The sequence below is a fragment of the Staurois parvus genome, unplaced genomic scaffold (assembly GCF_062004578.1).
Source record: "Staurois parvus isolate SC_StPar_1 unplaced genomic scaffold, SC_StPar_1.0 ptg000097l, whole genome shotgun sequence".
Classification (NCBI taxonomy): Eukaryota; Metazoa; Chordata; class Amphibia; order Anura; family Ranidae; genus Staurois; species Staurois parvus.
In genome coordinates this window covers 5777224-5790784 of record NW_028317893.1, presented here as the reverse complement: position 1 = coordinate 5790784, position 13561 = coordinate 5777224, and the positions used below count along the sequence as shown (strand labels likewise).

Genomic DNA, 13561 nt, shown 5'->3' with positions numbered 1-13561 from the left:
ATTTCAGCACTAAATATCGCAAAACATAAATAATGAACACATTCTGTAAATAATGCATTTTTGTGTATTGACTACTTTTCAGATAAATAATGCATGAGTTATTTTAATGTAACAATTCATGCGACGTTCATCTCTTGGGGTTCGTTCACACTTGACTGTTTTACCAACGCTTGTCAAACGCCCCTATAGCGTTTGGCAAGCGTTGGTCTGGCGTTTGCGGAGCGGTTTTTAACGCTTGGCAAACGCCGCATGTGCGGTTTAGAGGCGGTTGCTAGGCGTTTGCTGAGCGTTAAAAACGCCCCACAAATGTCTATATTGAAGTTTAAATGGTGTTACCACTCCGCAAATGCCCTGCAACCGCGTCGCAAATGCCGGCCGGGCGTTTGCGGAGTGGCACCATAGACTAGAATAGGAGGTTTCAACGCCTCCTGACTCAACCAGAGGCGTCCGTTTTGACGCGACGCTAACGCTCCCGTTAGAACAGCACCATGTGCTGCAATGTGCAGAATTGTCAGAGGCGTTTGGAAAGCAGTAAAAACACTTCCCAAACGCCTCTCTGCCGCCTGCACACAACGCTAGTGTGAACGTAGCCTTAGTGAATTGGCCTCAATGTGTTATTGTCTTCTTGCAACAAGTCCATGTAAGATCCCTGTGAAGTACCATCTGCCTCTGCCCTGGCACTAACCTTCACTTCCTCTATGTATGTTGCTTACACCGAGACTATTAAATCTTTATGAGAATTTCCTGTTTGGGGTATTGACTGAAACAGTTTATCCTGCCTGGAAGCAAGTTTTGTCTCCCATGTAGCAAGGAGCTATTTTTTAAGTATGTAATATAAAGAAATATAGAGGCTATATCTGCTTTTGATATGTGTTGTGTGTGGGTGGTTGTCTTGGCTGTCTTGCTTTTTCTGTGCATTTTGGAAGTAATATATTCAATTGTTGAGCAGGGGTGGACTGACAACTCATGGGGCCCCCGGGCAATAGGGGATCATGGGGCCCGTGTCCTTGCCCAAACTCAAAAACGCCTATGAAAAAGGTACCAGGGGCATCTCATGGGGCCCCTTACTGACCCCGGGCCCTAGGGCACTGCCCGAGTTTCCAAATGGTCAGTCTGCCCCTGTTGTTGAGTGGCTGCAGCACAGTGGCTAAATGGTTAGCACTTCTGCCTGGCAGTACTAGGGTCACTGGTTCGAATCCCAGCCACGGATCCACCTGCCTGGAGTTTGCATGTTCTCCCTGTGCCTGCGTGGGTTTCCTCCGGGTACTCCAGTTTCCTCCCACACTCCAAAGACATGCTGGTAGGTTCATTGGATCCTGTCTAAATTGGCCCCAGTATGTGTATGTATGAATGTAAGTTAGGGACCTTAGATTGTACGCTCCTTGAGGGTTAGGGACTGATGTGAATGTACAATATATATGTAAAGGGCTGCGTAAATTGACGGCGCTATATAAGTACCTGAAATAAATAAATATATGTATTATTTCAGACTAAAAATCATACCATCAGAACTTCTGTGATTTCCTCCTAACTTTTTGTATCTTCTAATTTCCTCTTGGTCCTAATGAAGCATATATGTGTCAGAAACATGTTTTTGTATGTGGCCTTGATAAGACATTTTAGATGTTTACTTTTAAGTATCAAGCATCTTTAAGCCTGGGTTCACATATGTGCGGTGCGGTATATCGCATGTGATTCTCACAGGAACTGCGCTGCATTCCTGTGCAAGTCACATGAGATTTGTGTGTGGTGTGATTGGAGCCATACATTTTGTATGGCTCTAATCGCACCGCACCCACACCAAAAACATGCAGGACCCTTTTTTGGGTCCGCACTAAAATCAGATTGCATAGGTATTCAAACCTATGTGCTCCGATTCTGCACATCGCACCGCATTTTGTGGACCGCTTTTGGGGTGTTGTTAACCTACACACCCTCAGCAGTTCGCGTGAACAGGGTGCGATTCTGATGTGGTGCAGAATTCGCACTGAAAATGCTGCAAATTCCGCACCACATCAGTGTGAAGCAGGGCTTAGTGTATGTCTTCCTGTATATAAAAATATGCAGATGTATTTTTTATATTTATTTGTATGTTCAGACTTCTTCATTAAGAGTCCCATTTAAAAAAAAAAAATAATAATTTTTACTGCACTTACCCTGGGATGACAGCACTCGAGGTTGTGATTGTCCATATTTATCCATATCATACACCCCAATTTGCAAGCATATGTTATTTTTAACTTACTGAATACTCACTTAGTTGTACGTGGTATTTACTGCTATGGTCCTGCATTACATTTCCATGAAAACCTGGCTTAATTTGCAAATCCTTGTTGTGCTGATAGATTATTAGGTTATTTCACTGCTAAAGTGACACTAAATTCTGATTAGAGAAAAAAAAATCTATCTTCTGTTGCTCTAAGCCTCCTCTAAATCTCCAAATTCCTTTTTTTTTTCTTTTTCCTGCTGTGATCTGACTACCTGATAGTGGGTGGCCATGTTTCTTTTCCATGGTCCCTCTGTTTGTAGGAACATAGTCGCCCTCTCTTGCTTGCTCCTAAAATGGACCAGGAACTATAGATTATGAGATTTGTAGCGTGCATAGCACAGTGCGCTTGACTGCAACTCACGTTCACTCCTCATTCCTAACAAATGGCAGTCAGGGGGAAAAGGGTGAAGTTTTGGAGCTCACGGAAGATGTTAAAAGGAGGAAGAAAAACACAGTAAGGAACAATTCACTGAATAATGGATCACAGGGCCATTAAGTAGTGGATGTATAGGGATTAATTTTTGGGAATTAAGGATATCATTTAGTTTCACTTTAATTTACTTCGTCTGTCACTGGTAACTCTGGTATTAATAGGTAACATTATAAATCTAATTTAGAAAGAAAAATGGTATAAATCACAATCCCATTTTCTCCTCTTCATAGGAGGATACAGTACAGAAGTCTACAAGCAGCAGTAGTGTGTCCACTTCTCAGCCTGAAGATTTATCTCCAGGAACTGCCAGTGGTAAGAAAAGTAAGTACATGCCAACTTTTTATGTAGGCTTTTGACCCAGTTTGACTTTCTTTGACCTTATGATCTTCAGCATTCCATTATGTTGGCAACTTCATACTTGTTATTTCAGTAATACTGTCCATCTTAGCCTCAGCCCCCTTCTCTTATTGTCTTTGATCTGTCCCAGCATGAAAAGTTTTGTCAGTAGTTTCAGGCTTCATATTACGCCCAAATTGATACTCTGTTTCATTACCACTTCTTGTAGTGAATGATCTGGGCTTACTTTCCTGAGTGTTGACTGACCTGTTCTTGCAGTCCAAGAACCTTTCAACACATTTTTACCCCACACTAAATTTTTTCACACCACAGTTCAAAAGTGCTGATTTTGGCAAAGAATATTTCTAATAGTTCTGCTGCCTTAGGTTACTATTGAGAGGTCCATAGCTTAATCTTTCTAAAGACAAGGACCCTAATTCATCAGCAAGCCTAAATTGGACCATTCCCTAAATTTCACATCAACATGGTGATGTAAAATCAGATTTTTTTTTTTTTTTTTTTGATTTTTTTTTTAGTTACTTTTTTTTCTCTTCCATGCCATAGTTTCCCTGAAGACTTTGGTGGCATAGCCCCTGCGCAGATTCTCCCTGTCAAGGCAACCCTTGCATTCAGAGAAATCTTGAATTTAAATTGCGAGACTTCACACTATTGTCATACTGCACATATGTGAGATGAAGCACATGATTTTGTGTACCTCATTTCATGCATGTGTCATATGAAATTGCATTCATTTGCTGGGGAATTATTTTTTCCCAACAGAAACATGTAACGTTATGCAGTGCCTGCCTGAGCTGAAGTGCATGACGTCATGTGCTTCATCTTATGCACAGTGTCACGAATATTTTCAGAATAGCAGTGCGGGAATGTTAACCCAGGCAGCATGCAAAAGGTAGGAAAATATTACTAGGATGTCTGTAAGTACTATTCGCCCCCCCCCCATTCAGCATTGGCATGTTTATAGAATAGGGACTGGGGGTGGGTGATTCTATTTAAGTGGCCTTTCCAGAAATGTTATCATTTGATATCACTTGAGGCTCCAGTAAGGTTAGGTTCACATTTGCGGACTGGTTGCGGGCACAGGAATCGCACCTGTACCCGCAACCTCCCGCAGCCAAATCACGCTGCTCTGAATGGCATCCCCACTCATCTCTTTTCGCAGTACATTTGCATGGAAACTGCATTATCAAAAAGACCACACAGTTTCCCTGCGCCTGTGTTTTTCAAATAAAGTGCATGTACCTTTTTCCTGCAGGAAACAAGGCACAGCAGCCCATTCAAATAAATGGGCTGACGTGCCCAAGCAAACATGGGCCGCAATAGTGTGAACTGAGCCTAAGTTCTCTTACAGCTTGTAGTGTCAGCTTGTAATATTTGTAATTTGATATCTTGTCGATTTTTGCTACAGCTTTAAGCCATGAAGCTTAGTGTTATAAATAGCAAGGTTATAGTTATAATCTACAGGATTGTTTTTGACAAGAAAAATAAATGGCTATCTCCACTTTTTCCTCATTTGGTAGCAGTCAGTATGTGAACAACTCAGTGGACTAATGCTGTAGAGCAGTGTTTCTCAACTTTTTTTCTGTCAAGGCACCCTTTAAAATTATAGACAGTCCTGAGGCACCTCTAAAAATTATGGACAGTCTTGAGGTACCCCGTTCTAAAATGGGGTGCCTCTAGACTATCCATAATTTTAAAAGGGCACCCCATTCTAAAATGTATTCTAATAGTTTTATATAGCACAGCAACATCCACACATGTAGGACACCCAACATGAGAGGTGATTTATTCTTCAAAGCAAATACACTTTTGCACACTGGCACTGAGTAGTATTCCAATGTTTCTCTTCTCCCTCAGTTGTTCTCCACTGAGCTAATGTGACCCCAGCACTGATGGAGTGGGGCAGGGGAGGATCAAACTAGGATGCTGTGCAGGCAACTGACATCCTCCTTATCAACTGATGATGTCATTGGTTGTCAGGACACCGGCGGCTAGAAGGTCGTAATACTGCACAATGAAAGCCTGTGGCTTTGTGTAACTAAAAGGCAGGCTTGTTCTATCCGCTGGCTTGTATACAGGTTTTGGGCAATTTTTAGACATCTTGCCAAGGCACCCCTGAAAAAACCTCAAGGCACCCCACGGCCTGGGCCTGGGCACCCTGGTTGAGAAAGGCTGCTGTAGATTAATGGAAAAACTCCTGTCCATACCTGCAGCAGTTACTAAATGAAGCCACGTTTGTTATTTTGTTTTTCTGTTCACTTTTTATAACTTCCCTTTCTCTTTTGAACTTGAAAATCCAAGCAGCCCTAAGATCTAACAGGCACCTGTAGTTGATCTACTGGTAGATCCTGATGGATGAGTTGCCTCCCCTAGTCTTAAGCCTGCTATACATGGATAGATATTCTGCCGGTTCAGCAGGGACTGGATGAATTTTGATCCATGTATAAGCAGGCTGGTTTTACAGAAGTTGGTCTACTGTTGGCCAGAAATGTTGGCCTTAGCTATATAACGACCAGTAAGCTAGTTCACACTGGGGAATGATAAATGGTTAGCACTTCCGCCTGGCAGTACAAGGGTCGTTGGTTCGAATCCCAACCATGGCATCCACCTTCCTGGAGTTTGCATGTTCTCTCTGTGCCTGCGTGGGTTTCCTCCGTGTACTCTGGTTTCCTCCCACACTCCAAAGACATGCTGGTAGGTTAATTGGATCCTGTCTAAGTTGGCCCTAGTATGTGTATGTATGAATGTTAGTTAGGGACCTTAGATTGTACGCCCCTTGAGGGTTAGGGACTGATGTGAATGTACAATATATATGTAAAAGCGCTGCGTAAATTGACAACGCTATATAAGTACCTGTAATAATAATAAATAACATAAATTGATAAGCATGTGCAGGTTTTCATGCAAAACACACAGAATATAAGTATTATAATAATAATGCACATATACAAAAGAACTGAAGTGTTGGCTACATCCTCAAATTTCACAGCAGAAATACAATTGCTTTCATTTCAGCTCTGCCCTCTTTGAAGTGAACTGGCCACCTGCCAGTGTCTAATTAATAATACGGTAATCTATAGATATAATTGATCCTAGAGATGGTGTTAATAGAGGTAGTCCATGTTGCACATTTATTAATTTTAAGCATTTTTTCCCTCAGCACCACCCAGGTTCCTGCCAATTTCCTCTACACCACAACCGGAGAGACGGCAAACTCCACAGAGGCGCCACTCTATAGAGAAGGAGACACCAACTAATGTTAGGCAGTTTCTACCACCAACTCGACAAAGCTCCAGATCATTGGTAAGTTCAATGTAATATAAATTATGTGAATCTTATTCATACCCCGGTGGATATGAAAGTGGAAGAAAAACCTACTTTCATCATGCAGGACTCTACAGAAGCTGGTGCCCATAGTAATTCTTCCTATTGTGGCAAGAGAGTCACATGGTCACTGCTTATTAGTGAAATATGCAAAGATAGATTTAGCTCATCAGTTAAAAAAAAAAGTTGAACATGAATGATGTGCCTATAGCAAGCAATCTGATTACCACTCATGGGTCATTGGAGGTACTTGGTGGCTGCTAATCTTAGCAAAAAAAAAACTAGTACCCTGGCTGGCATGTTGGCCCACTTGCTTCAAGCCTTTTAGTCACTGAAAAAGGACAAGCATGCAGGTCTAAAATTCTGGCTTCTCTCTTACCAATCTTCCTCAAATGTCTTCCAGGTTAGTGGCTCAGACAGTACTGGAGCCAGGGGCTTCATTTAACAGCTTTGCAGCTAACATTTTTGGGACAAGGTCAACAATGTTTTTTTTGTTTGTTTTTTTTGTCATGGCAGGATTAGTTTTAGGGCTTATTTACATGTGCATGTGTATTCCCCCTGTGGAGGCTGGAAAGGGGAGGAGTGGTTTGGATATGGTAAAAACACAGCCCAGCTGGGGCGCTCTGTCACAAGTGTAAACATGCCACTTCAGATCCGGACACTTTCACCCCCTTCCATTCCAGGCCAATTTTCAGCTTTCAGTGCTATCACATATTGAATGACAATTGCGCGGTCATACAACACTGTACCCATATGAGTTTTTTAGCATTTTTTTGAGACAGATAAAACTTTATTTTGGTGGTATTTATTCACCACTGGGATTTTTAATTTTTTTCCATATAAATTAAAAATTCCAAAAATTAAAAAAATAAATTTTTCTTCTAAAATTTTGCAAATGAATAATCTTTCTTCATAAATCTTGGCCAAAATGTATTCAGCGATCTTTGTTTATAACCAAATATTATAATTAAAAAAAAAATGTTTTTACATTTTTATTTTTTGTTTTGTTATTGTTTGTGGGTTTAGTTTTTTTTAACATACTGTCACCCTAGCTGTACAGTGTCACCATAATGACACTGTACTACTTGTGGGGGGTGATGAAGATTTTTTTTTTTCTTTTTACACTGATTGCTTTTACACCCATAAAGGCTTTAAAAGCAATCATTTCCCCTTCTCTCTGGCTGCATTCCTGCAGCCATTAAGAAATACTGTGCAAGCTGTGATTGGTCACAGCTTGTCACTTGGTACAAGGCTGTTGTGACTAGCCTTGTACCATGTGACCTCTGTGATAATTCACAGATTTCACAAGTAGTAAGCAATGATGTCAGTAAGCGACATCTTGTTTACTACTATTCATGTGATCACTGATTGGCCAATCAGTGATCACATGAATCGGGACCTCACACAGAGGTCGCACACAGCGCTCCCAGGGAGTTGCGCACCGGCAATGGATGCGGGGGACGTTTAAAAATGTCCACCCGCATCGGCAGCGCTCCCATCCAACCATTTATCTACATGGGCCGGAGGGGAAATGGTTAATGTTTTTTTCCTTTTTTCTTTTTTTTTTTAAAATGAGAATTTTATACAAGTAATTAATTTGGAACATAAACGATCTGCCTATAAAATTATAAACATAAAAAAAAATTATAAGCAAACACACGTTCCTGATCTCCTTGCTTGTTTTGGGTCAGTGGCTCAAAAAAAGTGTTGAAGCCGGACAGTAAAGCATATTCAGAATAGGTGACCCCTCATATTTTTCTCACTACAGCTATTACTTGTTTGGTACATGCTGGTTAACTTCTTTATGTTGACTGTATCTGACCTACACAGAGAGCAGTAAGAATGTGAAAACTGGTTGGTTTGGGTTGCAGCACTTTCTTCTCTGTCTAACTGCACAAGTCCATCAATGTTTATATTGTGACCTTTTATTATAGCACAAATCCTTCAGAGAATAACTGTTCCTTGTGATCCTTCTTGTGTCCTCTGTTACCTGCATCAAATCAAATTACATTTAATTAATTTAGATAATGAACATTGATTATTTATACTTATACAATACAATTTTTTTTTCTTTCTTGAAAACCGGTGAAGGGCACGATATAGTGTGTGTCAATGAATGTACCCATTGCAGAGGATCAGTTTAATAAATATAATATCCTGTAGTTTCTGAGGCTGCATGTGTCTGTCACAGTTGTATATAACCATTATACAAGATTGGCTGATTTGATGTCTGGTCATAGGACAGAAATTGATAGTTTGATTTATTTAGAGAGGGTTATAAACTAAATTGTGCAACTTGTGTCACTGCAGGTACGTGGTCACATTGGCTGGTGTAACAAGGCTCAAGACAGTCATTTCAGAGAATAAATGGTTATAGAATGAGTTATAATTGGCAGTTGCTAGAGGTAGCATGTTCATTTAACTAGCAGAATTCATAAATGGTAAGGTGTTTTGTTAGACATGGACCCTCACAAGGGCAAAAGTGTTGGGAGCGGAATGAAGTTAGCCTGGATCTAGCCGTGTTGTAGCAGGTAGCAAAGAAACGCAGCAAAGGTTATAACAACAGTACATGACTATCTCAGGTTTGGACCACACAGTAGTATATGTGATGTCATGGCTGTAAAAGAGACCTGTACCATGTGGTGTGTGTGCAATTTTTGACAAGTTACAAGTATGTAAACTTCCCTTTTTAGTACCAAACTTTGAAAACTGGCCATTAGATCGAAGTGATTGATTCAGCTTTGTTTTTACCTGTATAGCATAAAAGCCATACGTAGAAACATCAGAATAGCGAAAGCTGAGGGATACAAGTGTCAGATGTAGGAATACCATTCTTCCTACAGATACAAGGAAAAGAGGGAAAATTCCTGATTGTAAGCCACCATCCCCAAAATAACAATTAGATGAAGAAGGAGGGACCCCCTAGGATTTGGGACTTTGAAGGCTTAAATAGTACCAAAAATATTAAAAAAGTACACTTTTTTTTTATTTGTAAAAAATTGTTGACATATAAACATACAATACATGATAGAGAGTCATAGTACAGCATCGAAACCAGAATATGAATTTACATGATAAAGATACCCAGTATGACTATGTTTGACTGGCCATAGAGGATATGAATTATGGTGTCATTGATGTACAAAAACTGCAGAGATACTATTCTAATTGGCCCAACGCGTTTTGGAGTGGTTCCACTCCTTCCTCAGGGAAAACTCTCTTTTCCTCTCCTCAGGGAAAACTCTCTTTTCCCTGAGGAAGGAGTGGAATCACTCCGAAATGCGTTGGAACAATTAGAATAGTATCTCTGCAGTTTTTGCACATCAGCAATGATACCATAATTCATATCCTCTATGGCCAGTCAAACATAGTCATACTGGGTATCTTTTATCATGTAAATTCATATTCTGGTTTTGATGCTGTGCTATAACTCTGTATGATGTATTGTATGTCTGTGTCACAACAATTTTTTCACAAATAAAAAAAATTTGTACTTTTTAAATATTTTTGGTACTATTTAAGCCTTCAAAGTCCTAAGGGGTCCACCTCCTTCATCTAATTCTTCCTACAGATAAGACTACTGGAATTGGATTTAATTTCTCATGAGCAGTTAGAAAGGGTTTGCCGCCCTCCTGTGGACAGAATATCGTACTAAAAAAAATTAGTAACGCAGTGGTTTTGGTTATGTGATGGAAAAGAGAAGTATTTTTAGGTTGAAAAATGAATACTTCAATTGTGGAATCTGAGAATGATCCAGCTCCTCTCTGATGTAGACATTGCTTAGTTTCCTTGAAGGATGTCTAGTCACTGGGGAACATGCCCTTCTATCTCCTCCCTGTTTATTATTCAGGTTCCTAGGATAACCAGTTTCTTTCCAAGGATGGCTTTGCGAACACCATTTTCCAGCATTCACACAGCTTCTTTGTTGGGCTCTCATCCTTTTGAAGCAGCCATTTTTGGGGCGGCCGGGGCTATGTTTTATCTGTTTGAGAGAGCTTGTGCCAGCAGGTGGAGAGCCCCGCAGGTTTGCCTCTTTCATCTTCAGTTTTGATCTGGCAATCAATTTCTTCCTCCAATTTCCTCCTGGTAGGAGTGGTACTTCAGCTGTTCCCTTGTGACCAGCTGCAGCATCCGCGCCTTCTTCCTGATTTCACAGCGGAGAACTCTGTGTGATTTCTTTTTTGCCTGCTCCAATCATGATGCATAATGTAATAAATTGAATTCATGTCCTAAAGGACAACAAACTGATACAGCAACATCATTTATTAACCCTGCATTTTGACCTCCAAATACTCGGCTAATATTAAACGTGTTCTGGGCACTGCATGTACATATGGCCCATCCATTTCAAACAGTTGGATTCAGAGAATGATGTTGCATAAAGTTTGTGTAGTCCTTGAGCACCATTTTATTTGTTTAAAAAATAAGCATTAGCATTTGATCCATGCGCTTCAACCCTGGGCATTTCTTTGTTTGTCTTTCTGGATATTTTCTTTTTATACAGTATAAATATTATCAGTAAGTATGTCTACACTTCACAATCAGGTTTGACAAAATATACCTCTGCTAAAACTAGATCCATAAATTAGCAACTTGGTATAATACTTAATATGAGGAATTTCAACCAGTGTATTCTGTGTCTGTATTATGGCAGACAATATTCCATGTTCATCATAAGTGTATACTTTCATATATAAAAGCAGGTTGTGCCAACTTCCTCTGTAATATCCCATTTGAGAATGTGACAGAAAGCTGGAAAGCAGGGTACATAGCACACAATTGGATTGTTTTAATGAACCTGAACATATTGATGCGGATATAAGGCACCCACAGGAATTATCAGATGTAGGGTTCAGCATGTAGGCTGATGTTCCTCTGGTGAGCGGTGGTACAATGTGCCATTTCAGAGCATTGCACTGTTTTTTTTTGTTTTAATTATATTGAAGTGTCACAAAGTGGTTAGGTAGGTTAAAGTGTTACTAAACCCTGCATTCACTATATCTGGTCTCCCACAGTACACACAACATGAAAATGCAATTATTTTAGTAAATATAAACTGCTAAATATCTTTTCTCATCAGCAGTTAGAGCAGTCTTGTGGCTTCTATCTGTGTCCAGCCCAGCACTAGCTAAAGCTTGTAGGATAAGTTTTTTCTTTCTGCTCTAGGAGGATGCAAAATCCCTGACCTCTGTCTGACCAGTGCTGATTGGCCCTGTGCTGATCATATGCACTCTCCCAAGAAAGAAAAAAAAAACCTCTCTAGCAATACACACCAAACTTAGCATGTGCAAATGCATATGGTTCAGCCTGTCTTATCAGGAGATAAGAGGTAGTTGCTTGAAAAAGGGGAGGAGCAGAGAAGAAAGGATCAAATGGACATTTTACACAATGCAGAGGATTAACCCTTTAAGTTCCAAAGTGAGTATAACCAGCATGCTTTACTGTATATACAGGCTGATTTTTCTTGTGGGTTTAGTAACATTTTAATGCTGCTCCCACAAATTTGTGTGAGTACCTCATATTCTCACTATCTACATATAGATTTTTTTAGGAAAGGCAGTGACTACAGCATAAATCACAAAAGATCTAGCACAATTCACCCTGGTGAGCTTGACTGTATTATATTTTCCAAAAGAAAGAAAAATTACATAACTGTAGCCATGTAAGAAACAAAGAAAATATATAATATAGCAGTGTAAACTCAAATTTAGGTATGACTTTTTTTTTTGCATGTTTACATTGCTCCAGCTTGGCGCAATGTAAGTATGTGTATGTCCTACCTGCGGTATCTCTGTGAAAGCAGATAATTGCTGTAATAGTTACCGTTACTGTGATTGCTATAGTTTTCACAGTCCCATGAAAGTGATGCCATGCTACATAGTAAACACAAGGGACGCCCACACAGCAATGGGGCCATTCCCAGGACTCCTTGCCTTTTTCTCAAGGAATGCAAGGCGGACGTCCAATCAGAGAGAAAAATGCAAGGCACTTTGTGAATGGCACCTGAATCAAGCTCACTGTGCAGTAGGGCACCCGGAAGACAGCCAATACATACTTATCTTGGTCCAAGCAGCACCCATGTAACTATGCAAAAAACAAAAAACCCTAAAATGTAGCTTTAAAATAGATAAATGGGCAACTTTTGTCGCACTAATGTATGCATTTATAATACATGAATATACGCATAATCTAAAGCTATCTTTTTAATTTGACTATTGAGTTGACTTCCTATACTTTATTCTACATATACATAAATTGTATACTCTTTCTCAAAGCCTCCAAACATATTGAAATTAGTCCCCTGTGCTAATGAGTCCTCCGTGTTAAGGGAGAGCCTTATTGAATGACGTTTTCAATGTTGTCTCCTGATTGGCGGTTTTAGATGAAAGCACACCTAATGCTGTAGTGACCTTCCAATAACAATCTCATGAGCATATTACACAGTAAGATTATCAATGCATCCATGATCATACCTGAATCCCTGATCCTACAATTGATTTATATAAATGATGCCTAAAATAAACAAATCTGTGAAATATAATTCACTCGATTTTCTCATGTATTACATTTGATGACAACACAGCCGTACATCTTATTGCATGTTGTTTTTCCTGAAAGCAGGCGACACGCCAGATCACGGATGTACCCCAAGGGGTATGTTATTTTAAGGATACCATGTACAAATTAATCAGGGTGATTTCTTTTTCCACTTTTTAACTCCTGTGGTATTGGATTGCGCCTTTGTTAGAGGTGCTTACACCTGTTCTCCAGCACTGTAAGAGTTAATATTTAATTGGATATATTTCCAGATAATGGAGATCCATAAATGCTAATGTTTTCCTGGTGTGTTACTTGAACATCAGCATCGCTGTGTCTAATTTAAAGGCAGAACAGTCGTATAGCATTTCCAAGGCATATAACTGAAGGAACCATTTGGACCATTTGCACAGCCTTGTTCTGCCTTTCATTTAGATGTATGAATATGATCAGCATCTTGTCCTGATTTCCTATTAAAGGGAGAGAATTTTATTCTGTGGTGACTTTGGTGTCAACAATATTACTGTAATCTATATCTAAGAGCCTATTTATAAAGGGGTGAAATCTAAAATTTGGCGTTTATTCATTGCCTTGTTCCTTTGACTGAGTTCCGTCCATTATTTTGAATGGATATTTTCTAGTTG

General features: G+C 39.8%; 1 protein-coding gene across 6 annotated transcripts in view; it reads left to right on the top strand.

The window, feature by feature from the left end:
- The window catches only part of SPIRE1 (spire type actin nucleation factor 1), a 272091-nt gene that overhangs the window by 240922 nt on the left and 17608 nt on the right, over nucleotides 1–13561 (top strand). For 2 of the 6 annotated variants that reach the window (XM_089671041.1, XM_089671037.1), the window contains 3 exons: nucleotides 2933–3023; nucleotides 6217–6359; nucleotides 12999–13034. In XM_089671041.1, the coding sequence (XP_089527167.1) occupies nucleotides 2933–3023; nucleotides 6217–6359; nucleotides 12999–13034 (270 nt within the window). Of the gene's footprint in view, nucleotides 1–2932; nucleotides 3024–6216; nucleotides 6360–10230; nucleotides 10405–12998; nucleotides 13035–13561 lie in introns of all 6 variants that reach the window. The other 4 variants (XM_089671042.1, XM_089671039.1, XM_089671043.1 and 1 more) reach the window with 3 other exon arrangements.